This window comes from Corvus kubaryi, unplaced genomic scaffold (assembly GCF_017639235.1).
Source record: "Corvus kubaryi isolate FWS band 111438036 unplaced genomic scaffold, C.kubaryi_AGA036_p1.0 68, whole genome shotgun sequence".
Lineage (NCBI taxonomy): Eukaryota > Metazoa > Chordata > Aves > Passeriformes > Corvidae > Corvus > Corvus kubaryi.
The window spans coordinates 16,697,957-16,724,668 of record NW_024582056.1 but is presented as its reverse complement, the minus strand read 5'-3'; the positions used below and the strand labels follow the sequence as shown (position 1 = coordinate 16,724,668).

General features: G+C 37.8%; 1 protein-coding gene across 4 annotated transcripts in view; it reads left to right on the top strand.

The window, feature by feature from the left end:
* The window catches only part of PTPN3 (protein tyrosine phosphatase non-receptor type 3), a 164,300-nt gene that overhangs the window by 59,529 nt on the left and 78,059 nt on the right, over positions 1-26,712 (top strand). For 2 of the 4 annotated variants that reach the window (XM_042048709.1, XM_042048711.1), the window contains exons 2-6: positions 11,708-11,862; positions 23,162-23,269; positions 23,411-23,468; positions 24,533-24,611; positions 25,976-26,020. In XM_042048709.1, the coding sequence (XP_041904643.1) occupies positions 11,708-11,862; positions 23,162-23,269; positions 23,411-23,468; positions 24,533-24,611; positions 25,976-26,020 (445 nt within the window). Of the gene's footprint in view, positions 1-11,707; positions 11,863-23,161; positions 23,270-23,410; positions 23,469-24,532; positions 24,612-25,975; positions 26,021-26,712 lie in introns of those variants that run through there. The other 2 variants (XM_042048710.1, XM_042048713.1) reach the window with 2 other exon arrangements.

Sequence of the window (26,712 nt, the reverse complement as noted above, 5' to 3'; positions counted from 1 at the left end):
GCAGAAGTTTCAGCAGGTATTTGTCTAAAGCTGGCCCAATATGCTCACCCACCCTATGATGGTGGAGAGGTGCTCTGCCTTCTCTGGTCCAGGGAGGTGTTGGGCTGCCAGGGACACAGCAGTCCAGCCAGCCTGCAGCCTTTGGCTGAGCTTGGCACCAAAGCTGCGTTGAATCCTGACTGCGAGGTTGCTTTGTGGCTCTTTGGGGGCTTAAGTTAATGGATGTGTTGAAAGGAAGAAAATGACCAAAAGATAGCTGCCACTGGTTTGAAGTGGAGGGAAGATGCAGGAGCATCTATTTTAGGTGAATGCTTTTTGGTGTGGTCTGCTTCTGGTGTGGTGTGCCCTGCTTCTGGTGTGGTGTGCCATGGTCACAGGGTGCGTGTTAATCTTGTGGGGTGGTGAAAAAATTGCTTAACAGGGATGTAAAGATGTAAATGTTTAGATTTTGCTAGTCTGAAACATACACTGTTTAAATACTGATGGAAAACAAGAAAGCACAAATTGTTTGCAAGCTAGGACTTGTTCTGTAGTATGTTTACTCTATTTTTTTCTTCACTGTGTGCAGGAATTACTTTCATCTTTTGAAGTGAGGACATCTGAGCACGTGCAAGAATTGGAAAAATGACTAGCTAGTTTGGGTGGCAGTGTAGCTTTTTTCTGTTTGACTATTGTCTTTGTGCAGGAGGAGCAGGACTTGTGCAAAAGCTACAGGAATGCAGTCAGGTCTACTGCAGGTCCTGGAGAACAGTTTGATCTTACTGATAACAAATTCTTGTGACACTAGATGTTTTGAAGTCTCTGGAAAAAACTGAAAAGGAAAGAAAGAGATGTGCTTTGGTAAAATACAAATTTGTCTGTTAGTCATAAATGGGGGAGGAAGATGAGATGAAGATAAGGAAAGAATGGCAGAAAACTGTTCATCTGTGGCCAGTGTTTACAAAGTGCAGATGTTCCCAGACTGGCTTTTCACAGTGTGTATTTGCTTTGTCTTCTTGACTTACAAATCATCATATGATGGGTTGGATTGGGAGGGGCCTTAAAGATCACCTAGTTCTAGACCACCTACCATGAGCAGAAATACCTTCTAGACCAGATTGCTCAAAGCTCCTTCCTGCCTGGCCTTGAACACTTCCAGGGATGGGACATCCACAACTTGTCTGGGCAACCTTCACCATCCTCAGAGTGAAGATTTTGTGCCCAATATCTAATCTAAATTTCTCTTTTAGTTTAAAGTCATTACCCCTTTTCCTCTCACTACACATCCATGTAAAAAGTTGTAAATTTTCTGGAGGTGTTCTTCTCCCTTAGTGCCCTCACATGGTAAGTAAACTTCTTACGTGAACATCTTCAGTTTTGTTGTTCTGAATATGTAACAACAAGAAGTTATGATCAAAGTATCAGGAGGTGTTTTAATTTTATCATGTTGTTTAGGTTTTGATTCTGAGGTGCAAGGCTTTTGCAGTATATTTTCAAATTCTTTCCTGAAGGTCATGAAGTAGAACTTTGTGTAGTTCCTTCAACACAACTAGTTTTGTGGGACTTGAGAATCTCCTGAACTTTTGTAATTTTGGACTGTCCTGGAGGATAAATTGAATAATAGAGTTGTAGTCTCTGAAAGAAATACTTTTTTCTATTTGTAGAGCTTGAAGTTCCCTTCATAACATAACTTTCAATTTCCAGGTTGCTATTGTGTCCTTCCTTTTTCTTGTAAAGGAAGAATTGCTGTGATTTGGTTATTTTACCATTTTATCTTTTTCAAGAGTATTCTGTGGTTAACTGCAGATTGCCAATTTTGTGTTCCAAATCCTTTTGGGGACTTTTTGAAGCCATAGGTTTTATAACAGAAGTCTTCTGTTATGCTTAAGGGAATATATTTCAAAGGCTTGTGGCAGAATGTGGATTATAAAATAGATGAAACAGGAATGTATAGAAAACAGTTCTGTGAAGTTTTAAGCTCTAAGGTTTAAAAGAAATATCTGGGTTCAGAAAGATAATTCATAGTAAATGAAGAGTTTTTTGTTCATTAACACAATTTACAAGACAGGCTTTCTTCTGAGATCTGGAATGATTTCTTGCAAAAAGTATGGACTGGGTTTTTTGTTGCCAGTGATGGGACTTTTTCTTCCCAAGTTTGAATGGCATACAGTCCTCTGTTGTGTTGAGAAGCAGATTGGGTATTGTGCACAGTGGAAAACACCAAGTAACAGTGGCAGGTCTTGATCTGCTACTCAGCTGTGTCCACGCACGAAGGAAACTTCAGACTCTGCAATTTCAGGCTGTTTCTCAAGTTTAGTAACAATCCAGCACTGAATGTTGTGTGGAATTTCTGTTTTCTTTAAAAGTGGAGTTAGCTTTCTGTGGCATTAGTACTCATTAATAGTCTCACAGCCATGATTAAGGTGTTTTCTCTCCTACTTTCCCCTTTGGCAACAAATGGCAGTCACCACTGCCCGCAGCATCCTTCTGAGCTGACAGATTTAAGGGCCATTCAGTCCTTCTGTAGAAGAACAAGTTCTTAAGTGTATCTACAACCCGGTTACCTACCCCTTACTTTTTCAAGGTTTTGAAAAGTATGCTTTGGCAATTATTTCCGTCATGATCCATGTTCAATTTGGGGAGGAGGAAAGCGACCATTTCACAAAATGTCAATAGTGACAACATCAGAGATAGAATGAATAGATTCACAGCCTTGCGTTCAGTCTATACTCTGTTCTGTCTACAATCTGCTGCTTTCCTGCTCTTTAAAAAACAGCTTAAATTTCTTTTGCTTTGAAGAAAGAGGATGACATTTGAGGTACAATGACATCAGTCCTGTTGAAAAGACTGAAATCTTTGATAACTGTAGCTTTGATGTGCAAAATGTATTCCGTTAATTGGAGGCAAAAATTATAAAAAGATCTCTTTTATTTGTCTGGTTAATTTATACATGAAAAAATTTCTTTAGACATGTATTTGAGATATGAGGAAAGGCCTGTTTTGGAAAGCTGGTGTTTGGTTGGGTTTTTTTTAACACACCTGTACTCATAAGAGGCATTATCTGCAATTTGTGATTTTTTTTTTTTTTTTTTTTTTTTTGGTAGGCCATCATCATGCTACATTGGCAAGTGAAATGTTTCAATGTATATCAGTAGTCATAGGTGGAGGACAACAGTTCAAAGTTACTATCAGAGAAGAGCATGCCTCACATAGGGAACATTATATGGGCGCTTGATGCTTTTCTGACATTCTCAGCAACATTCTCAAAAGTGAAATTTATATGTGTTTATTTATGTTACCCTACAGGAGGTAGAGATTAATATTAACCTGCAAGCATACTGGATAGTGTGTGATTTGTGTGAATAATCCTTGTTTTACTTTAAGGTGTTTTTTGTGTTTTAAAACCAGTAAAAGTGGCACAGGTAGTTTCTTGACTGTTTGATTAGTATCATACTATGGATATAGTAAAAAAGTGGAATTACTTTCTAAAAGCACGGTTTGGAAATATATTTTAATCCTTAGAGCTTTGGTTATTTTTTTACATCTCTTCCTCAATCTGTCATGCAGGTGATTAAAATTCTGCTTAAATATCACAACTTTACTTGGCAGGAAAATTGACATGATGGTTCTTGTTTCATGTTATGTGTCATACAAAAGTTTCAGGACACACAGTTTATTGCCTGCTATTTAGAATATGAGGTCTTTTTTGTATTTCAGTTTTCATATGGTGATTAATTTGATAACTGAGGTTTCAGAATATTTTAGTTGCTTGGCTTTGTAAATTTCAGTGGTGAATGCTTACCTACTTGGTTTGGAAAATTTGAAGGCATAAATTATTCATTCTATGTAAACTAATATATTTATTGGAAATCTTGGTAGCTGGGCACTATGGTGCTCAGCTTTCACTTTGACTCAGCATTCATGTTCTTCCACTCTTGTGTGTTAGTGTTGATAGTGTAAGACTCTACCAAGGTGAGGAAGGTGAACTTCGGCTTTCATTCTGCAGTTTTTATTTTGAATTCATGCAACATTGTTAGTTACCTCTTGAAGGCATTATTTGGGAAACAAAGTAGTGATAGCCCTTGCATTTTTCAGTGAGATGGCTTTCTTTTGTGCTGTGGTCTGCTTAAAGCTGAGGCAGGCAATAGAGGAAGCCATAGAGTTCCTGAATGCTTTGATTGGCATGGTGCAGGAAGTGCAGCAGGGTGCTGTTTACTGCCCCCAACACTGGCTGAAAGTGTTATTTTATATATGTTTTTTAAAAATAAACATTATAAAGATCTGCGATGTGAGCAATAAGAACTGCAACAAATGTGAAAGCATTATAAATGTGTCTGGTTCTCATCTGTATTTCATAGTGTAGGGAGCAGATCTCTGCAGATGCTTTTTCTTCCCACTATTTTTTTTCTGCTCTCACTCATTCTGCATGCAGTAGATACTATCTCTGTACTTGTGCTAATCCTGTGTCTCAGGTCTAGCAATAATGCTTCATGGTCTTTGAAATGACACATTAGATCCTGCAATGCCTTACCTGCATGATTTTATTCTATATATGTAAAAAAAATTTGTGAAGTTGGCATGACCAGATTTATACCCTTGAAGTTTGAGGAGTTATTTGTACAATCTTGTTTGATCCTTTGCAAATATGACCAAAATATTTACCTCAGAAGTTGGAATAAAGGATGTTAAGAACACAAGTTCTGAACAACACTGAAATTGATGGTCAGTATTGTTTTTCCACCAATAAGCTCTTCTAGAATTTAGTTACCTTTAGGTTATCTGATTTCAAGATTAAGTTTTCAGATAACCAGTCCATGCTACTGAACATGTTGCTGAAAGGCTGGGATAATTCTTCTGACTGAAGGCTATTACTATGTAAAGACTATGATTATATTTGTCAAATAATCTCTGTTAACCTGTAATAGCAGCCTGTTCTGCTGCTTCAGTCTTAACAGCAAGAACTGTTGGGATGCCTAAAGCTGTGCATGTTTTAAGACTCTTCAGGTAAAAATGTTTTTGGTAAATCTTTGCAGGTAAAGCAAACCTTTGTCAAAAAGGGAGGGGAGAGAGGAAGAAGGTTCTCCAAAAAGTTGAAATGGAATCTTTGTCTCTAAAACTTGTCTTGGAATGAATATATATGCAATATATAAATACAGAAAAAACATCTGATGTGACTATTCCCCTTTTTAAGGATAATTCATTCACTTAGTGTTTTTACTCTGTCACTGTAAGATGATCCCCAACAGAAATGGTGTTCCCAATCCAGCTGCATGAGTGTACGTAGATCCCAGGCAGCAGAACTGGAATAAAACTGGGAGGCTTACTGTGGTGCATGGTTTATCTGCACCAAGTACTGCAGCTGCTCACACTGCTTGCATTACCTTCAGTATTATATTGGTTTATTGGGATCTCAGTGACATGTCAGTCAGGATACAGTATAATGCTAGAACTAAAAGGCATATTTCCTCTCCCATCCATCTCTTCCAGTTTGTCTTAGACATTCATGCATGAACTTGCTGAATCCAGAATTTAAAATAGCTGGATTTCCCATGAAAAAACTTTGCAATATGGATTTACCAGGGTTGTGTTAAAATGAAAAGCTGAATGAAGTGCAGGAAGGGCTTGCAAAGCCATTTAATAACTTCATTTTAGGTACTAATTAAACATCTAACATCTTGTAGTGGTGTGGAGATTTTTAAAAATTTATTCAACTGCATATATTGGATTCTCTTCTAAGAGGCAATGACTACTGTAGATAGGTAGGAACCTGATTTCTAGACATAGGAACAAACCTACTTTATTTACTTTTTGGCTTTTAAAAGTGAAATAAGAAGCTAGATTCTAATTTTGTGGAGATTAGAGGAGGAAAGAGTATTCACAATTACTTGTGGTCTGGTTTTTGTTTTTAGAACAAGCCCTTTTCCCTTGTAACGACCTTCATTGAAACTAAAATGCTTTGAAGTACATTCTAAATAAACAAATAGAGGTGTCGTAGTATATATGGTCCACCCTGAAGGCTTATTTGTGGGTGAACTCCAGCATTAAGGGCCATTAAATGAAGAAGAGGTATCATTATATTTTACTGCGGAAGGATGTTTTTTCTTTGCTCTGTTCTGTACTAGTTCTGGTAAATATTGAGCTGGCAATACGTGTTATACCTGTTTAAGGTATAACTTCAAAATGCCTGGTTTTTTGCTTATATGGACTAATTTTCTGTGAAGAATCTCTGCCTATAGGCTCTATTTTTCTGGAAAACTTAAGATGATAACAAGAATGATTTAAGCCTTACTAGTGCAATTTTTGATAACATTCTTAGAATGCTTTGGTAGACCTATTGGTTACCTATATGACAGATAAATAATTTTGCTGTGCTTGAAAATATCACAGGTGTCAGCCACTGGAAGCAAATATAAGAAAGCCAAATCTTTAATTTTATTGATGTTGATTTTAACCTTGGTGTGAAGAGTCTCAATTATAACGATATTGCTGCCTTTCTTAAAGAGCAATGGTTTGAAAACTTGCCGCTGCTGCTTTGGAAGTTGTGTATCTACACACATGCACCAGCTTTCAACGTCGATATTAACCTTTATTTTTGTTCTAAGTAAGGCTATGCAGCCTGGTAATTTGTATTGTGGTCAATACCTCTTGGGATTTTCCTCTGAAATAAAAGAACTGAATTTTTTATTAATAGGGAGGCATCTAGTTTCTCATTGGGAATGTAGAAAATACGAAGTATTTCCTCTGCAGATGGTGAAAGCAGAAGCTGGTTTTCATAGATAGTGAGTTAAACCTAATTCTTCTATTTGGAAAATCTGGCTGAATAATTTAGTCGTCGTCAAGATGCACTGATGATAGATATGGCTTTGAAATGTGTGAATAATTCTTGACTACATGGGCTGATGCATGCTAAAGAGCATTTGTATCAGTTGTCTTAGGGATATGCATTGTTAGAAAGACACCTTTAGTTTGTTCTACCTCTTACTATTCCCATTTAATTTATTTTGTATCTTTTAAGAAAAGGGACAGATAACCAGAAAATGTAACTGTTGTTTAAAGGACATACAAGACTTGGGCATATCTTTAGTGCTACAGTTTTCCCCTTCCTTGTCAGAGATGGTCACTCAGACAATGAAAGTGGGTTAAAAGCACTAGCCTTTCATAAATTGCATTCCCACAGATTTTGTAATATATATGATTTTTTAGAGGCCAATGTTTTCAGTCAAGACTATAATAAACAGAGAAAACTTAATGCAGTAGTCTCTTCCTAGAAAAAACATGAGTGCAACCACTTACAGGAGTAAATTATCCCCATTTACCCAATGAAATGAAGGTAGTAAATGATTTATTTAAAAAAAAATCACAAATCCAACAAAACTGTTCACAGTTATACAGAGTATGAATATGTGTAGAAGATCCTTGAATGTATACTCAGCAAATCTGCCCTTGATTTTATTCCTTGGTAAAAAAGAAATTAATGGTAGTTATACTGATAATAGAGTCTTAAATTTTTCTAACAACAATTTCCGAGCAAGTTGGAAAGAAATCAAATGCTAGTATGGAAAAAATATTTTTAAAAGTCAGTCTTCAATATGAAAGAGGAGGAGAACATGTTATTTTTGTTCTGCTTGACTGCAGCATTACTGTGGGAGAAGGCATGCATAACCAAACTTGTCCGGAAATGTGTTTAATGTACTTGGAAAACATTAACTTCTTTCTGTAGCTGTATTTGTATTTTTTTCTCCTGTAAGCCTATTGCATGATTTCATTATGGGATAGAATTCCACATGTTTGTTTTATACTTTGTAATTGTGAAAATAACTGTGTTTTGGGGGTGGTTATGTTTGTTTGTTTAATTAAAATACAGCTCCCAACTGCCTGGATTTGACATGTGTATTTTAGGGAAAGGGGAAAAAATATTTAAGTATTGACTTGTTGATAATGTTCAAAATTGTCTGACAGGTTTTTTTCTTTGGTTTCATTTGTGAATCAGCCTCCTTCCTGAGGCTACAAACAGGAACTGAGATTTGCATGTAATGGCTGGTTCTGATTGCTCAGGGCTGGAGGGTGATTGCTGAGGCTTAAGAGCCGGCTTCTGGTCTTGCTGGGGATCTCAGTGGCCCCTCCGCCTTCCCCAAAAGCAGTTGCCCTTGCAGGTTCCTTCGTGTGCTTCTACGTATTGCACTGGGGTGCTCAAGCCATTCCAGCAACCTGGCCCTATTTAAAATACAGCTTTAAACACATGGATGAAAAGTCATGGAGTAGATGCCAACAATTCGCTGCTCACCTGCCTCCTGTTCTCCTTCCCTTGCTCTTTAGGCTAGGGAGTCACAAAGTTGTTTCCTTGCAGACTTGCAGCTGAGCATGTGGCACGCTGAGGTGGGACATGAAAAGTGGTGTGGGCAGGTTCCTGCTGTGTGACACCTGTAACACTGCTCCCTCAGGAGCTCACTTCTGCACAGTGGTGCTCAAGGCCATGGAGGTGGGAAGTAGAAGGTGTGGCTTTCTCTGCTGGGGGCTCCAGCTTGTGACAGTTTCCTAAGGCTTGATTAGGCCCCTTGAGCTCCGGTTGACTGATGGCTGTGGTGTCCAAACACTCAGCCATTTGTCCCTGTCTTGGCACAGTTCCTGTGGTCAACTGGCTTTGTCAAGGACAGCCCCAGCTGGGGCTCTTTGCACGCCGTAAGCACAAACCATGAACTCTGTGTTGCTGCTGTGATTTTACATAAAACTGTAAAAAGAAAGGAATTGCAGGTTTTCATTTGTGAACCCAATGCAAATTGGTCTCACTAGCAGGTTTGAATTTCTCATGATGAATTTCCAACTTACTGCTTCACCTGGGGCATTGGGCATATAACCCAGCATCCAGCAGATCACCTGAAGGTGTTAAACCAAATGTAAGTGTGAAAATCGAGCACAAGACTATAAATTTCAAACTAAGCACCTCTTGTTTTTTAATGAACTGCAGTATGTAAGTATGTGTTACTGTTAGTTCTTGGATAGCTTAGGATGTCCAGGAGACAGGCTGGGCTTCCTACAGAGAGACCGTGGTTTGAAATGAACCTGTAATTTCTTGTGTGACTACGCACAGTCACTTAAATAAAAATCATCAATTGGCTTACTCAGGTTTATTTTCTTGCAGTTGTAAGAGCTTTCTTTTTTGGTTGGTGATTTTTTCTTGTTTTTCTGGATAGCAAGCACGTATACATATATGAATGTTACTGATACTATTGTATTGGCTTCTGCATTTGAAGTTTGAAGAAGTGAGTAGCAAGATCTAGCTAAATTGTAAAAAATAATTTGCTTGAAAAAATAGTAATGCTCTTCTGGAGAGTGACTAGGGTTAGGCATCAAAATGTCTGAAGGGTCTTGAAGTGTAGCTTAACTTGCAGCATGTTTTGCACTAAGGCTTCAGGGGCCGTGCACTATTTTCTTCCTTTCTCTGGGTAGATCAGGAGCAGAGTGCTGGAGACTCCTGTGAATGTTGCTCTCTGCTGAAGCCTGACAAAGTTTGAAGATAATTAGGGCACAGAGAAAGGGAATGGTGGAAGTGTAAGAGAGGTTGGGGATTATAAGCAAAAGGGTCAAATACCCTTTTTTCCCCAGGAGTGGAGAAGTCTGTGTGCTGGGGGCATTAGGCGTCACAATGCAGACTGAGCCCTGAAGGCCAGGCTGATGAAGCCTTGAATCTGGCTGCCAAAAATATTCTCATCTGGTGGCTGGCCCACAGTGAAGGATAACCTTCCTCTTACCCATCAGTGGACAAGTGGGTAGAGAGCTGTTTCTGTGAGAAGGGGTTTTTTGCCAGCTGAGGTGGACAGTGGAGAAAAGACTTTGTGGTATACTTCATGTAGTTACTTGACCTTTTGCTGAAAGGTGAACACAGTGCTGAATAAGTAGTTTAAAACTTAGCTGCTAGAAAATTAGAGAATGTGAGATTGAAGGCTTCCTCTACAGTCCTAGTTTGTCATCACCTTTTTGTATACTCTTGATAATTGGATAACTGTATGTTTTATTTAACAGCAACCATTCCTGAATTAGCCTATTTTCTGGATATAAAAAAAATAAAAATTAACATACTGTGATTAACTGCAAACTGTATATCAAGAAAAATTGCAAAGCAATATAAGTGTTTGCTGGTTTATAAGGAAATATTGTTCATAATTCTCCTAAAGATTACATCTTCCTTTTTATCTCCTTCTTTAAAAACAAAACAAAAGAAAAGAGCCAGAGAAAACAAACAGCTAAAACCTCCAAACCACACCTTTTCCTAGGAAAAAAAATGCATGCTGGCTGAAAAACGAGTCTTGACAGCTTACAGTTTTGATTTTAGAAAATATACAATGGTGAACTATCAATTGGCGGACAAAAAAACCTATGAGAGTATTGTTGGAAGTGTTGAATGCTTATGTGTGTCTGACTTCTGAGCTGTCTATGAGAAGGCAATTGTTTTAGCTGCTTCTGAGTGTAGATTACACATAGATGAGTGAAGATGGATCACTGCGCTGGTTTGTTGCCTTTGCAACCCCAAAAACCCCACTTTATATAATTTTACATGTCATGGCTCTTCATGCTTTTCATGTTACCCTTTTGAAGAGATGTGTGGTAGCTGCAATGCTTCAGTATTTTAAGTGGGATTTTTTTTTTCTAAATTCAATTTCTGTAGCTGAGTAAAAGAAAAGCCAGTCTGTGTTTTAAGGCAGATACACAAAAAAGGGGAGATGGCAAATTAGTACTCATATAGGCCCTATCCAGCTTGGCCAGCAGTCTATGTGACACTCATATTATGCAAGTCCCTTTGTAGCTGTCCCCTTATAAGTGAGGCATGGTTTGGTAATTGCTATGGTAATTAACCTGGAAAACTATCCTCTGCTTCGCTTGCCAACTGGCTTTAAACGCTGTGATGTTAATTGGTAAACTGATCCAGTGAAGAGAGACTTGAAATGTTTACAGGCTTGTCTGAATTGAATTCACCTCTTATTTCAATGAATGGCTTTTTCTGTTTGATGGGATGTTCTTTTGTTTGTTTTAATTTGTAAACACTGGTTTTGAGAGTTTTGGTTTTCATGAAGACTTTTTTTAAAAAAGAAAAAAGCCCAAACAACAAAATAACTTTTTTCTTGCGGCATGTTCTTCTTTGATATGAATTTCTGGCTTCATGAATTTATGTATGCTAGACTGTAAAATATTGACATGTTTTAAGGTTCTGCTTGCCTTACATATGGTGTTTGTGTATATATTCCTGAAACAATGTGTTACTTGATAGAACCTGATTTGCATTAACTCGAGACTGTTCTGTCAGTTGAGAGTAAACAGAATTATTGTAGTGAAACTTGTATTGTAAATGCAAAAATATGTAGGAAATGTAAAAGGGGGTAAGGGGTTTCCTAGTTACAGATTATAAAAACCTGTCTTGACATTGCCTTCCTACTTTATAGTAGGTGTTTGGGTTTTTTACTGATTTAAACTAAGGCAGTGACTCATGCCTAACCAAGGTATACATTGCAAGGATTACCTGTGATTCTCTTGATAATGTTCACATTTAGAACATGGGAGCCCCCTCTATAGGTATGCATTTATGTTCTGGTTTACAACAAGCTAATTTTGCAACTTATTCTTTTACATAAGAAGCATTTGTTAACTTGGGGTCTTCATGATGTTGTGGGTTACTCTGAAAAGCAAAGATAGATAATTATAAGAACTGTCATTAAACATAATTTTTGTTTTATAGGTTATTCAGCAATAGTTATGAACTCCCGTTTACGAGCCTTAGGTGGGAGGATAAATAACATACGAGCATCAGAGCTACCAAAAGAGAAAACCCGATCAGAAATAATCTGTAACGTCCACTTTTTGGATGGCTCAGTACAAAGCTTCAAAGTCAACGTAAGTTCAGAAAACCACTTTCTTTTTAAATACGTAGAAATTTGTTTGAAAGCTGCAGATGAAATATGCCACCCTGAGGTGTTTGGTATTTCCAAAGGATGTTGAAGATGTAACTTTGCCATAACAAATTGCAGAATTACTGATTATGAAGTGAGTTTATAACGTGCTATTTGAATTTATTTTCAAGCCAACCAACTTCAATGTCATAAACTCATGGCATGCAGATTGTATCTGGAAAAAGGTCTTCTATATGATATAAAACCCACGAAGAAACAGATCTGGTGATCATTATCAACTATGAATAACTTATATATAAAGGGAACTCTCGAATTGGGGTGTGCTTCTCCTTCAAAGGACTGGTAAAAAGGTCTCCTCCTGAAAGGAGGAGGCCTTACAGATTCTTGTAGTGATGTCAGTACATATTTTCTGAAATGCAAAGATGATATAAACAGTGAAGACATTGTGGCTCAGTAGGACTATTCTGTTCAGTCTTTTGTACTTCAATAGAGACTGTTTATATGGGTGTGGGCAGGGAACAGGGATTAATGGAGGTTTGTACTCTGTGTTTTTATTCTGTAAGGTTTATAACCTTTGGTACTGATTAAAATATCAGTTTATTTTTTAATGAAAACAAAGGAAATGGCTTCACTTCTCAATCAACTTTCAATAGAATTATCTGACCATGCAGAAAACTGTGGATAAATTTAAGTAGAATTGTGTGTATTTCTTTATATGATACTTATTTTATCCAATTTACCTTATTTGAGAAGAAGCATTTTGCTGAGGAAGCAAAATGTTTACATATGTTTACATTTCTTAGAGTACATGGTGCTTTCCAACAGGACATTCAAAACTGCACCCGAAAGTTGTATTATCCCAAGTCTTATTACAGTTCTCTTTGCAGACTGATTTTGTTTTTTAACTTTGTCTGTTGGATATTAATTGAAATATAAATTATTTGATAGCATAGAAAGGTTATTTTCACTGTAGTAGATACAGCATTAGTCTCATCTTAGTATGTATTTTGCATGCTATGTATTCATATATGCGTGTAATATTGGGGAGTGGGGTAGAAGGACAGAAAGAGAAGGAGCAACATGTTAGTATACAATTTCCATTCTTTGTCTCCAGCATGCCCTTGGAATTGCCTTGTCTGTCAGTGAGCTGGCATAATTGCAACACACCACCCTGCCTCACACAAGGATCTGTGTAAAATGAGGAATTAAAAATGTTTTTAAATCCATGCATAGTAGTATATTTGTTCTTTGTAAACAGATGGTTACACAGCTTTACATTTAGTTCTTGCCCTGAAGTCCCGCACTATACAAGTGAAATTTGCTTTAGGCAGTGCGGGCAATACGGGTACCATTGAGAAGGAACTATGTAGACCTTAAAGCAGCCTTTTGGTACCTAAAAGAAAGCTGTAGAGCGACTTTGTACAAGGGCATGTAGTGATAGAGCAAGAGGGGAATAGCTTCCAACTGAGAGAGGGTAGATTTAGGTTAGATATTAGGAAGAAATTCTTTGCTGTGAGGGTGGTGAGGCACTGGAATGGGTTGCCCAGAGAATCTGTGGATGTCCCATCCTTGAAAGTGTTCAAGAACAGGCTGGATGGGGTTTTGCGCAACCTGGGGTCGTGTAAGGTGTCCCTGCCCGTGGCAGGGAAGTTGGAACTGGATGATCTTTAAGGTTTCTTCCAACCTAAACCATTGTATGATTTTTTAAAATTCCGAACCCAACTGATTTCACTCCCTACCTTCAGCATACCCCTAGGGTATCGCTGCTGGTTACCTCCTTCATCCAGGAATTCTAAGGGCCTCCTTTACTGCAGCTGTGATGCTGAACTGCATAGGAGTGATGTAGGACTCAATATTGCTCTAGTTAAAACAAGCAGGGAGTGTGGCTACCCCGCTGTATTATGGACTACAAAAAGGAAGAGGTTTCGCAGAAGATTTATGTTCTTCGAGTACTGAGCTGTCATACTGGTAATGAGGGAGGTTGCACTTTTCGGTGAGGATGGCCTTTCCTGATTATTTAACCTTGATATCAGCCTAAGAATAGGCTTTGCCACACTCTGGTAGTGTCATAAGGACCATTTTTCAAAAGGGTTTGCAGCCAGCTGCAGAAAATTTGTGTCCAAGTTCTGCTTACATTAGCAGAAAAATTAAGCTTTGTGAAGTTTTTGCCTGACTCTGTGTGTGTGTGTGTTTATTTTAATTGCCAACATAATTCAGTTTCATGTCTTTGAGCAAAGAATAACTTGGGTCCTTGATCAGTCTGGGAATCAGTTGGCCATGTACTGAAGGACAGTAAGTTTTGCTCTGAACAATTTTCCTCACTGGTGAAGTCTTTCTGTGTTGCTTTAGAGAAACTGTTTCTGGTATCAAGATGTTTTTCTCCACATTTAATTCATTTCTGGATGACAGGTTAATTGACAATTCCATATTTTAAATAAATTAAATATGCATATCACAGGGCATGATTATCCAGAAGACAAATTAGCAGAAATGTATTAAATGATGTAGTACTACATTGTTAAAATGAAGGTGCTTTATGAAGTGACTAGACATAGTTACAAGATACATGGATAAAAAGACCTCCTATGTCTTGTGGATATTGTAAATATGTTTTCTAGTTTTTTTACTTTCTCAGCTTTTACAGTTATTGCTGAAATATGTTGAATTTTTCTCCTCTGTTGGAGTTTGGAGAATGGGAACTGAACAAGATCACCTCTTCTAAGCGTAAAGTGTAGTGTTTTCTCTTGAACATTTCTCTGCAGCATTATCAGTGGAAAATTAAGGTTGGAAATTTTTCAGGGTTGTTTGTGATCTAATGGTACCTGGTTCTGATCTGTGAAGGCTCAAATTTTGGATAGATGTTCTGCTTTGAGCTAACATTAGGCTAATATTCACATATGCATAAGTAGGCTTTATGTTCATTGACAGGATTATGTTTTTCAATGACAAATAGTGGAAAGTAAAAGTGGAAAAGCAGAATGCTTGCAGCTTGGCCTTTGTGCACTTAATAGCATAAGTGGAATTGGAGAGTTCTCTCATTCTAATGACAATGGACTGAAAACAACTGAGCATTGCTTTGTCATGGAGCAGCTCTCTGAACACAGAATTCTTACTGCAAAAGGAGTTCTTTCTTTCAAAGCCATAAGGAGATTATGTAGAAAAATAACATTAAAGAAAAGAAACATCGTGGGTGAGAAGAAACTTAAGATAAATTTACTATAAGTTTAAACAAATAGATATTCCTATGTTGTCATTTCTTTTATCTTGTTGACAATGCAAATGTGTTCAAGACTATGGAATATGGGGTGGATTTAAATTTAATAGAAAGATAATAGATTAAATAGTCTAAACTTACAACACTGGAAACAACATATATTTTGGAATTTTGAACTAGTACTGACATCTTTAAAATGATGGTAGAACATTCATGGTATCTCAAAATACTGCATCTTTAAGAGAACAGGAAGAATAGAGATAAAACTTTCTTTTCATTCTCTAGAAACAGGATCTTTGTAGAACCCACAGAGCTGATTTTCATCAAATTTTGTTAACAAAATGCATGGCACTTTTGTAGTTATACTTATCTGTTTCTTTCTTCTTTATCATTCTGATGAATGCTACTTCAGATGGTACTTTGTTTTCCCAGTGGTTCTGTCTGTAGCAGGGTGAATAAAACCCAAGTATCCTAGAAATGGAAAAAGGAAGAAGGAAGGTAGATTTTGCATATGGATATAACCAGAGGAACTTTTTATCTATTGAGAAACCTGAAGATAGCTACATAATTTCCGTTTTGAAAATTTGTTCTTATTAGTCACTTATCCCAAAGAATATTGGTATCCTGACCAGCTGTAAATAAAGACTTAATTGCAAGAGAGCAGTGCCATTTTTCTCCTGGATTTGTTGCTTTGTCAGAGTAATGAAGTGATTGGCTTTTTTGTTCATTGTTTTTATTTAAAGGTGTTTGTACTACAGTTCTGGTGAACCTGAATTTTGTATTCATGATATCACAAAGAGTTCATCAGTATAACTTATGTGTGCTGGTTTTAGGTCATCATTATCAAGAAAGTTCACATGGGAGTACAGACAGACACATTCCAGTACATTGCTTACAGTCCAAAGAGAAATGTATGTTAACTATGCAAGGCTGAAGTGGCCTTTCTTGTTCCACCATTATGTGTTTCAGTACTTAGATGGAACATGTCCAAAATCCAGGCAAAGAATAGAAGGTGCATGGAAGATGAGAATTGGAAATGTTCTTTCAAAACTACATTTAGACTGCATTTAGTACTGAATGTTGCACTGACTTTAATTATATCCAGGCTTTCATGAAGCTCCCGGTAAAACTTCAGGTGTTTCAGTTTTGTGATAAGGTTAACTCACCTCTGTCTCTGATGTCACTTCTGTCTTGTTCTAGGGCTATAACGCTTTTCACCTGGGGAAAATGTTTGCTGTCATTCTGATGTATACAGAATTTGTTCACATACCATGCTTGAGTGTGTTTAATAGGTATTTATTATATTATTATATTACATAGTGCAATAATGAAAATTTTTCTGTAACTTTTGATATAATCATGCAGGAATTTTCTGGGTTTGCTCTACTTTGACCCATTTACCAGGAATGACCACTTGGGAAGGATGTCATTCCAGTAAACTGACTTTGGAGAAGGGATAAAACTGACAGCGTCAGATCACTTCTGAATTGCATTGTCTATCTAAGTTAATGTTTTTGTCTTATTACCTGTGATTTTTGCTTTTAGGCTAGTTGGCTTTTTGTAATAGGGTTTCCTTCTAGAAATAAGATGATGAGGCTGTAATAATTCAAAAAGTTGCATGAATTGAGGCTCAAATTGTAAGGAATGTTTTTTCCTTCCCTTCCACCTCAGTTAAGTTTCTTCTTCCAGTATTTGAGAAGGAATATGATTGTTAAAATGAACACCTACAATTACTACCAGTATATTTAAAATAACGCACAGAGTTACAAGTCTTAAAAGTTCTTTTTGATTGTGAGTGTGAGTTTTATAATTTTAAGCCACTCATAGAAAAATGCAATACGCAGAATTTTTGCATCTCTGTCACCAGATTTTCCTAATCAGTACTGTTTGATAGTACAAGACAGTTTAATGCTGCTCTGTGTCCCTGCATGTTGAAAGAACTGCCGTATGAAGTTTCAGGCTGGCAGCAAATATTTAGTTTTGTATTGAGACGGGTCAGTATACTCAACTGGAAAGCAGTAAGACAGTATGAAATTTGATGATGCCTTTGAGGACACTGAGAAAATGATCTGCCCTGCAGCAGACTTGTTAGTCTTAGCCCTTTGTGAGGCATGACTTCATAATAAATGCTGAAGGAAAGAATTAACAGAGGGGTGATTTTTCCAAAGTTAGAACTGAAATGATTAACCTTATATACATGTGTGTTTTAAATAATTTTGTGAGGCAGAGGAAATGCAGTGGGTTAAACCTCTGTCCTTGGATAAATATTTTGTATGACCTTTATACAGGAAATATGTGCTAAAGTGTATGGAATCTAGAAGAGTTACGGGATGGACAGGGAGTTGGCTGAGGAGGTGGCAGTAGATCTTGGTGAAAATAAATAGTGCAAGGACATAAAGAGAATTCTTGTCTGTCAGATTTCATTAACCTATTGCTCTTGAAACTTTTTCAAAAAATCAAAAATATCAGGTTTGAGGCCTTATTAACAATAAAAAGATACAGGAATATGAGGTAGCAGGTTATCTTGAATAAGGAGTAATTGCAGTGAGGGAAATCAGTAGTGTAAACTAATAGCTTTTATGAGATGAGGTAATGTTTTTATAAGCTCAATTTTCAGTTGCAAACAACAGTTTGCAGACTGAGCTGCTCGTGTGTTACTGTTCTGAAAAAGGTGAGTGCTTTCATGCACCAGGCAAGAATCTTCAGCCAGTGTCAAGGAAGTATTAACAATGTTAGTCTTGGCATTGAGGCAACCCTCCAGGGAATGTCACATGTGGATCCTGGCCACTTGCAGACAAAAGAGGAAAGTTCCAGTCAGGCAGGCATAGAAAGTACAACTAGAATGCTCTGCAGAAGACTGAAAAGAGGAAAGAGCCTGTTCTGTTTATTCTAGATGAACAAAATCTTCCAAGCTCAAATAAGAGCATCAGGTGGGTAAATAAATTCCAAGAAGAGAAAAGGACAGAGTTAGCAGAAGAGCTAATTAGCTGTGTGTAAAATTACTGCAGAAATTAAAAGAAAGTGGTAGCACTGTGTTCAAGCTCATGCATCTTTTAGGACCAGAGGACACAAGCTGTTTGGTTGCAAATTAGTGTTACAGGCTAAATTAGGAAAGGTCCTCAAACAGCACATGAGGGGCAGTTGGTATTGTGTCTGAAGTGAGAGTGAATTTGCAAAAGCTTAGGTGGTGCTTAACTGGGAGGTTATCATCACCAGACAGAGGGGGCAAAGCTTCTGCAGAGGACAGGGAAATATGCTTTACATTGCACTGTCCTCTTAAATTGTCACTCTGTACCACTTACCTTGAAGAAGTTAACAAACTGAAGAACTTTACTTGCATATTTACCTCTTTAGTCCAAGGAACTACCAATTTTACCTTAAGTTTATGCAGTTCCTAGGGCAGTGAGTCTTGATTATCCCAGATTCTAGGCAGTATTTGAGATTAAAAAATAATGAAGGGCTATTTTCTCTTCACAATTGTTTAACTTACTAGAAATTGAATTTGACTAATTTAAATCCCCTAAATGTTGTGGGAACTTGTTGTGGCATGGGTAGAATGTAATAGGTGTTAATTATTTGACTGCTTTAAGTATTAATTTTTGACCTATCCAACATAAGGTGTAATTGATTTGAAGACAGATTTAAATGGAGGTGAATAGTGTGTGGTTATGAGGTGGTTGATGCAAAGCTTTTAACAGTTCAGAATAAGGATTGGTAGATGTCATGAAGGTGAAATAAATGGAAAGTTCTTTTCAGGGTGGAAACAATCAAACTTTTTGAAAATATTTCTTTTCAGTAAAACCTGTGAAATTCTTAAGGCTATCTTAAGAGTTTGTGTTATTATAGAAGTGCAGACTAGTAAGGAATATCCATAATTTTTAAAATTTCATTGTAGAAAAGCAAGAGCTTAATTAGGCATGTCTTAACTACTTGCTCTAATGTTTGATAGGGTTAAGGAGAACTTGATTCAAATGTCCAGTATAGCTGAGCAGTGTTTGTGTTGTTTTGCCCTCCTCCTATGGCACAGGGGAGTGAAAATAGGATGTGTTGTAAAGCACCTGACACATTGTAGTATCTGAATATGCTGTGGCTATGAATTGTATTGGAATTGATGTCAAAATTCAGAAGCAGTGGTGTGACATGCTTAGTCTGCCTCACTTTACACCTAGGTCTCCAAACTGTTAATGTACAAAGTAAATTGAAGATTGTGCAGCGTGAGCTGTGTGGTCATTTTTAGGCATATAGACTGAAAAAGAATTCAAGTGTTTCTTAAAACAATGCCAAAGTTAAGGAAATAAACATTCCCTTGAAAAACAAGAAAACCCCTTATAACTTGGAATTTTAACAAGAAGACTTGAATAATTTAAAATAACATTTTTTACTTAGATTTCTGGAGTGGGTGCTTGATCTAGGCACTGGGAAAAAAACTGCTTTTAGTATCAGAGGGCAAGGACTGGAACCACTTAAAAGTAGTGCTGGAAATTATTTTTTTCTAGGAAATGTTGAGAGGCAGAAGAGAAGTAAATAGATGTGTAGATGGATAAGACTAGTGCTGGCTGAACAGCTGGGTTTAGGGTTGGGAGACCCATGGGAACATTGCAAAGAGAGAACTGTGACTGCTGAGCAAGAATGTCGTAGCAGGGAGCTTGCTTGTCCTTACAGGGAAGCAGTGAGAAGGCTTAGCAATTCGTATATGCTGGGGGAGAGGGAGGAATGCAATTGTGAGGGGGTGGGGAGAGGCAAGGTGAAGGCATCTGGACTGGGATGAAAGATTGGAAGCATGGAAGCTGAGAAAGGAATTGGGAGATAATGCTGTTGTGAAGAAGCGTTGAAATTCAAACCAAAAATTAGCAGAAGAATCCACCCTCTGTGGTCTTGTCCGGCCCTATTTGTAATGAAACCTGAGATACCGGAACTCCTTTCATCAAAGTATCTGTCCCATTCCCTGTAATTACTGCTTTTGGTCACAATATAACTTTAGGAGCTCATTTAGGTGCTGTCAAAAGTGTGCACCATAGGTGTGCAATTAGCCTTCTGAATTGTGCAGGTGTCCTGATGACTCTTGAAAGTGTTTTAACATTCTGCTTATAAAAACCTAACCCTGAGGAAATAAATATGGTCAGTGCTAAGGATGAACTTGCTGGTGTCAGGAAATGCCCATTATTTCAGAGAGTGGCATCTGCTGTTTCCATAGGGCCCTCTTGTGTACACATATGGATAATTTCTGATGGACAAATCTCAGACTGCATGGTGGAGGCAATGTCACTTATGGTGCTGGACAGAGCTGCCTTACAGATACATGGTGCCATGGCTTTGTGTGACAAGGAATGCATGGTTGCGTGGTCCTTACCTATCACTGACAGTTCAGTTTCTAAGCTGGATTTTAGGCCTATGCTATTTCAGAAAAAAGTGGGATTTGATCAGTGCTGTGGTTTGACCATGCCAGGGAATGGTAGCCTGTTCGAAAGGTGGGGAGTGGGAATGTCCAGCTGGGGTAGAGAAGGAGGGGACAATGTTGCTGCTCATTGTGACCACACAGCCTTTACAGGCCTGTGTGGACTCACGTTTATTGTGAGACCTCAACTGTTTGCTCTGAAAGTTAAATAAGGCGGGGGACTGCTGGAGGAGAAAAGGTACTCTCAACAGTTGGGTGTTGTTACATTGTTTTCTCCACATGTGACTTTACTCCAGAAAAAATAGGAGCAGCTTTTCACAAGAGGCCAACAGCCTGATACAGTAACACTGCTCAGTGAACATTGCGCATTCAAGTCACAAATGAGCTGCTGGGAGTTCTGCTCTAGCAGTAGAAAGTGTTGGATAATAATAATTCCATCCTCCAAAATAAAACTAAAATAATAATTCCATCCTCCAAAATAAGATGGGCCAAGTGGGTGTCTGTTGCTTGAGGTTTTGTTTTTCTTTTCCCATCTTTTTAAATAGGAAGAATGCTCCTATGAGATAAGGGAAGACTGTGGAATATGTTGCTGTTTAAAGCACTCAATCACAACAGTGTTGTACCCTATTAAAAATAATAAAAGTCTTTCTTCTGAACAGGACTTACTGGACTGTCGTATTATAAAAAAGGTTTAAGGAAAGAATTGAATTGGCTTGTAAGTGAACACACTTACTGAGCAAGACTGGGGCCAGCCACAGAAATGTTGTCAATATCGTGCTTGTACATTAAGTCCTTTGTTTCAAGTGATTATTTTAAAAAATAAAGAAATTTGTTTAAGAAATCAGAACTTAATAAAACCAGAGCTGAATTTTTGTTCAAGAATGAAGTGCTTTTTGGAGTTCAATAATTTTCCTCTGAGATTTTGTTTGTTTAGCTTTGGTTTTTTTGAGGGGGTTGGGGGTTATGTGTGCAGAGTATTTCTGCTTTTAAGAGAAACATTTGGAAAAATCTTAAACTTTGGAATTTGGAAAGAGAAATTTGGAAAACTTCGTTTTCTTTGATTTTCTTTTTTTTCAATAGAAAAAAGCAAACTGGCCCGTTTTTTGCTTTGTCCAACAATTCTGTATATAAAAATCTAGAGCTAAGATGCAATACAGCTTCGCACTCACCAAATACTGTCACAGGCAAAACAGACTGAACTTGGAGATAATCACTGAATTTATTACAAAGAAAATCGGAGCGTGAGAAGTAAAATAAATCTTAAAAGCACCTTCCTGCCACTCATCCCTCCTTCTCAGGCTCTACGTCCTCTCCTGCAGTGGCACAGGGAGACAGGGAATGGGGGTTTGGGGCAGTTTGCCACAGGTTGTTTCTCCCAGTGCTCAGGGAGAGGAGTCCTTCCCCTGCTGCAGTGTGGGGTCCCTCCCACAGGAGACAGTTCTCCACAAACTTCTCCAACGGGCTTCCCACAGGCCATAGTTCTTCACAAATTGCTGCAATATGGATCACTCTTCCATAAGGTGGAGTCCTTCTGGGTCACAGGTTCTACCAGCAAACCTGCTCCAGTGTGAGTTCCTTTCTTCATGGGTCTTCAGGTCCCTGCCAGGAGCCTGTTCCACTGCTGGCTTCCCATGGGTTCACAGCCTCCTTTCAAGTGTCCACCTGCTCTGGTGTGGGATCCTCCACAGGCTGCAGGTGGATCTCTGGCTCTCTTGTGGGACTCCATGGCCTGCAGAGGCACAGCTGCTTCACCACGGTCTGCACCATGGGCTGCAGGGGAATCTCTGCTCTGTTGCCTCCCCGCTACCAAAATCTAGCCACACAAACCAAATACAGTGAGCTATCTATTACCTATTAGCATTTTTAGGATTGCAGTCTTGTTGAGGGGGTTTTGTATTTTATTTAGTGTTTGGTGTTTTTTTTAATAGAATTGGTTCAAGGTGTTCCTTGGCAGAAGTTGGTTAATCTGTTCTCCACAGTGCCATGGCAAGGATATTCTTGTTTGATTTGGGGGAAATTATACCAGCCTTGCACTTCTGATCTCTGCTGCCTGTTTGATACTGTTTTGCCCCAGTTCTTCTGTGATTCCTGTCATGAGGGACATCTAGGCAGAAAATGGGGTGGCTGAATGGCAGCTGAGCTTGTGGACACTGAGGGGCAAGTGAGAGTGCAGGCTGAAGTATGGGATTTTATGGCTGGATCACAGCTTCCTCCTCCTTTTTTTTCCCATCCTAGTGTATACTCACTTTGCTTTTTATCAGCTGATGTGGAAGCACAGCATGCTGCTTTGGTGGTCACAGCAGGAGCCAGAGCAGCCCCACGTGTCTGCAAGCTGTGCCTGCACACTGCCACTCTGGAGAAGGGCAGTGCTCCCACTGTGGGGAAGGGAGAGGTGGTCTGCTTATAATTAATTTTCTGCACTCACATCAAGGGCTGGAATACATGTCTGTTCATATTAGGAAATTTCATATGCCTAATGTATTTTGGAAAGAAACCCAAACCTTTATCAGAATAAAGTCCTTATTGCTGAAAAGCTTTGGACTGATGAATTAGCAGCTATTTTTATTCATGAGTTACATTAGGAAAAAAACCAAAACCATTTATTTCAATTAATTGTATCTTAAAATGTATAAGTGTTGCAGAGTTTCACTTCTAAACTTTTCTTGTTTTCAGAAACAAGACACTGGACAGATTTTGTTGGATATGACCTATAACCAGTTGGGTGTGACGGAGAAGGAATATTTTGGTTTACAGCAAAATGAAACTTCAGTAGATTCACCTGTAAGTATAGTAAATATTAAATGTGTGCATGTATATGTGTGTATAAATATATACACATGTATGTGTACACACATATTCATGCACACAGATGCACTTAAAAAACCACTATTTTTCTGTAAATATTTTTAATCCATCTAATAGTTTTTCATTTCACAGCGGTGGCTTGAACCAAGCAAACCTATCAGAAAACAGTTAAAAGGTAAGACTTGATTTTACTATCTTGATTGTAACTTTGTAGTTCTGGTTTTCTGTGTTCTTATGACTAAAACAAATGCATGTTGTCCAGACGGTAGATTTTCTTCAAGAGTAAGTCTTGTGTCTGCCAGTCTTTTCAGCAGATCCTTCTACTTCTCCTTACTCCTACCTGAGTGGAAATAAGACCTGGTAGATCATTAACTTTGATGCTATAATAGCAGCTAAACCTGGTTTCTGAACAGTGTTAGACGTGCTTAGGTGGCCGTGAAAGCAGTAGTCATATTGTGGTGCCAGTGAAGTCCTCCTGAGGGAAGCAAAGGAAGAGGGGGTTTTAAATGACGGAAGCACCGGCAGGTTCATGTATAGGTTCTGGCAATTTCTTGTCTCGCATAGGTGAGAAAAAACAAATTTATGCATTTTTATTAAAAGAAACCAAAAAAACAACACCACACTCTTCTAAGTGTATTTGTTGTTCTAATATGTCTTGTTTTATACGACTTTGGGTAACACAGAATGCTAACCAAGAAGGACAGGCCAGCCAGCGTAAGCCTGGCCAGAGAGCAGCTTAGGAGGACTGAGTGACACTGTCCCAGTTTGTGCTGTGACACTTGAGCTGTGTTTTTCAGCACTCACATTTCTACCTTGTGCTACAGATCATACATTTTTATGTCAATTCCTACACAAAATTAGCATGATGAACTTCTGTAATTTCATGTATTTATATGTAAGATACAACTGAGCACTATCCCACGGAGACGCCTCAAGTATATTTAGTGCTTTTCTCTCTTCTAATTCTTAGGAGGCAAAGGTAGCTCAATAATGCCTTTTATGCAAAGTATCATATGCAAAGTACTTTAAATGAAAGCACTACAACATGTGAGAGCATTTTCTTAAAGCTGGTGTTGGGGCATCAGGAGAGACTTCTCATAGTTTCTTTTAGTTTCTTGAAAAAAATACTTGAGATATTACGTGGTTGTTCATATAATTTTTCTGTAAATATAGAAATGAAAAGATTAGGCTCCTTCAGTTTTAAACTAAAAATTTATTTGCTCTTCTAAAATATTGCAGGAAGTTTTCCCTGCACCCTTCATTTTCGCGTAAGGTTTTTTATACCTGATCCTAACACACTTCAGCAAGAACAAACCAGGTAATTTCTGTTTGATTTTTGCTTCCATGAAATAGGAATGTGTAAATCCCTTCTTTCCTTCTTGGCAAACTATGCTTTATTACATAGATAACTTTGTATGACTCTTGGTATTGAATGCATTTGGATTGGAGAGCTTGATGTTATACTCATGATGAGTAGTTTCTGGCATACACAGCCTACAACTCCGAGATACAGCTGGAGTATAAGTTAAAACAAAGATATAGGTTTTAAAAGTGTGTTTATTTGCATCTTGAATTTTTAATTTTTTTTGAGTCTGCGTGCCCTAGGTCTATCTATCTTAGAAGTTTTGTATCAACACTGAGTCAGTTTTGGACATGTGTAGTAGATTTAATGCTGAGGGTGTGGGAGGGTGGGTTTTTTTTTTTGGGCAAGAACAGATAACAATTCTTGTTTTCTAGTTTGCCCATTACTTGTAACATGCAAAGATATATAATGCTTCAGTTTACAGTAGACCTCTAAAGTTTTCTTTTTTAACCCATCTCCGAGTTTTTGGGGTGGTGCGATATGTGAATCATAAGCAATTTTCAATCAATTTATCACAAGATTTTAATTGAATACTTGTTTTGTTCAGTGCCTGTTATTTGGTGTTTAGAATTTGAAGGCACACATTAATCTGGCCATTAATCTGGCATTTCTGTAGCACTTTCATTGCTTATTAGTTTCAGTGACTTGGGAATATAAATAGTACAACATGTGAAATTATAATTCTTGAAGAAAATTTAGCTTTTGACCTCTTTTGGTATTTGTTAATCATGCAGTTTTAAGCTGTTCTGCAGTTTAAAATTGAAATTCTTCTAAGATCTTGTCTTTAAGGTTCTTCACCTACCCACTCTTCAGTATCACTATAAACTAACATAGTCAAACACACTAATCAGAGGAAGACTGCACTGCTCTTGGAGAATTAAGAACTTTTTGTCAGCATGTACTGCTAGAGAAATGTCTCATCCTCCATTGAGTAGCTCCAAGATAGACTGTCACAGTCAACCTTGATTGAGATTTGGGGTGCTTTGCCTTTTTTTTAAAATTTTTTTTAAAGTTGCATTCAAAATGACTATTCCAGGGAGAAAAAGAGCCCAGTTTAGTAGTGGTTTGGTTTTTGTAGTGTTGTGACATTAATACTGTGGCCCTGGATTTGCAGTAGAGACTGCCAAAGATCCTTAAAAATGTTGTGAGAGTGAGTGGGTGTATGGTTGCATATTTGTAAATGCCACTAATATTTGTTCATCTGTTTGTATCGTTTGCTGGGAAATCTAATGATATAAAACTAATATATGTAGCTATTTGAATCATACCATTTAAAAATAAATGCACATTTGTTTCTTTTCCAAAAAAATCTTTTCTAGGCATTTATTCTTTCTGCAGTTGAAGACTGATATTGCAGAAGGAAGGTAATAAGAAGAATCTTCAATTTCTCTATAATTATTGCTAAAATAAAATTAAAAAGCCTTTTACCTGAGGATATTGTTGCTGTAAAATTATCCCAACTGATTATCCCAATTTTCCCAAAAATATGCCTTGTGAAACATTGCTTTAAAGGAAAATCACATCTCTAGGAAATGTTACAAATTTTCACATGGCTCACTTATTAAGAACAGTTTAGAAGTCTGCTGTGAATGAGCTGTAGAAGATGCTGTATGTCAACAGGCACAATATCAGCCACAGAGATATTTATGCAAGGCTTGGTGTGCCTGGCATGGAATTCCAAACCTGGGGACCCGCTGCCTAGTGCAGTAATCAGGAGGGAGTATCAAAGGGCAGTTCACGCTATCATTTCTCATGATTTCAGGGTTTTATAACCTATATGGTAGGCATATACCCAGTGATTTCTTTGGCTGCAATTTCTGTGTGTTTGTGCATTAAAAAAAAAATAAAAAGGAAAACGTGGTCCACGTACTTGATGTCAGGTGTCAATTGCCTATAGGTGTTGGCTTTTTTCTTTTTTAGTCAGTTTTGGTCATAAGATCAGAGCTGTCTTTGTGCTTGGCATTTGTCTAATTTTAGAGTTTGTGTCTGGTTTTAAATATACCAGAATGCAGTTATTAAAGTAATGTCCAGAGCTCCATAAAAATCTCTTCTCTTT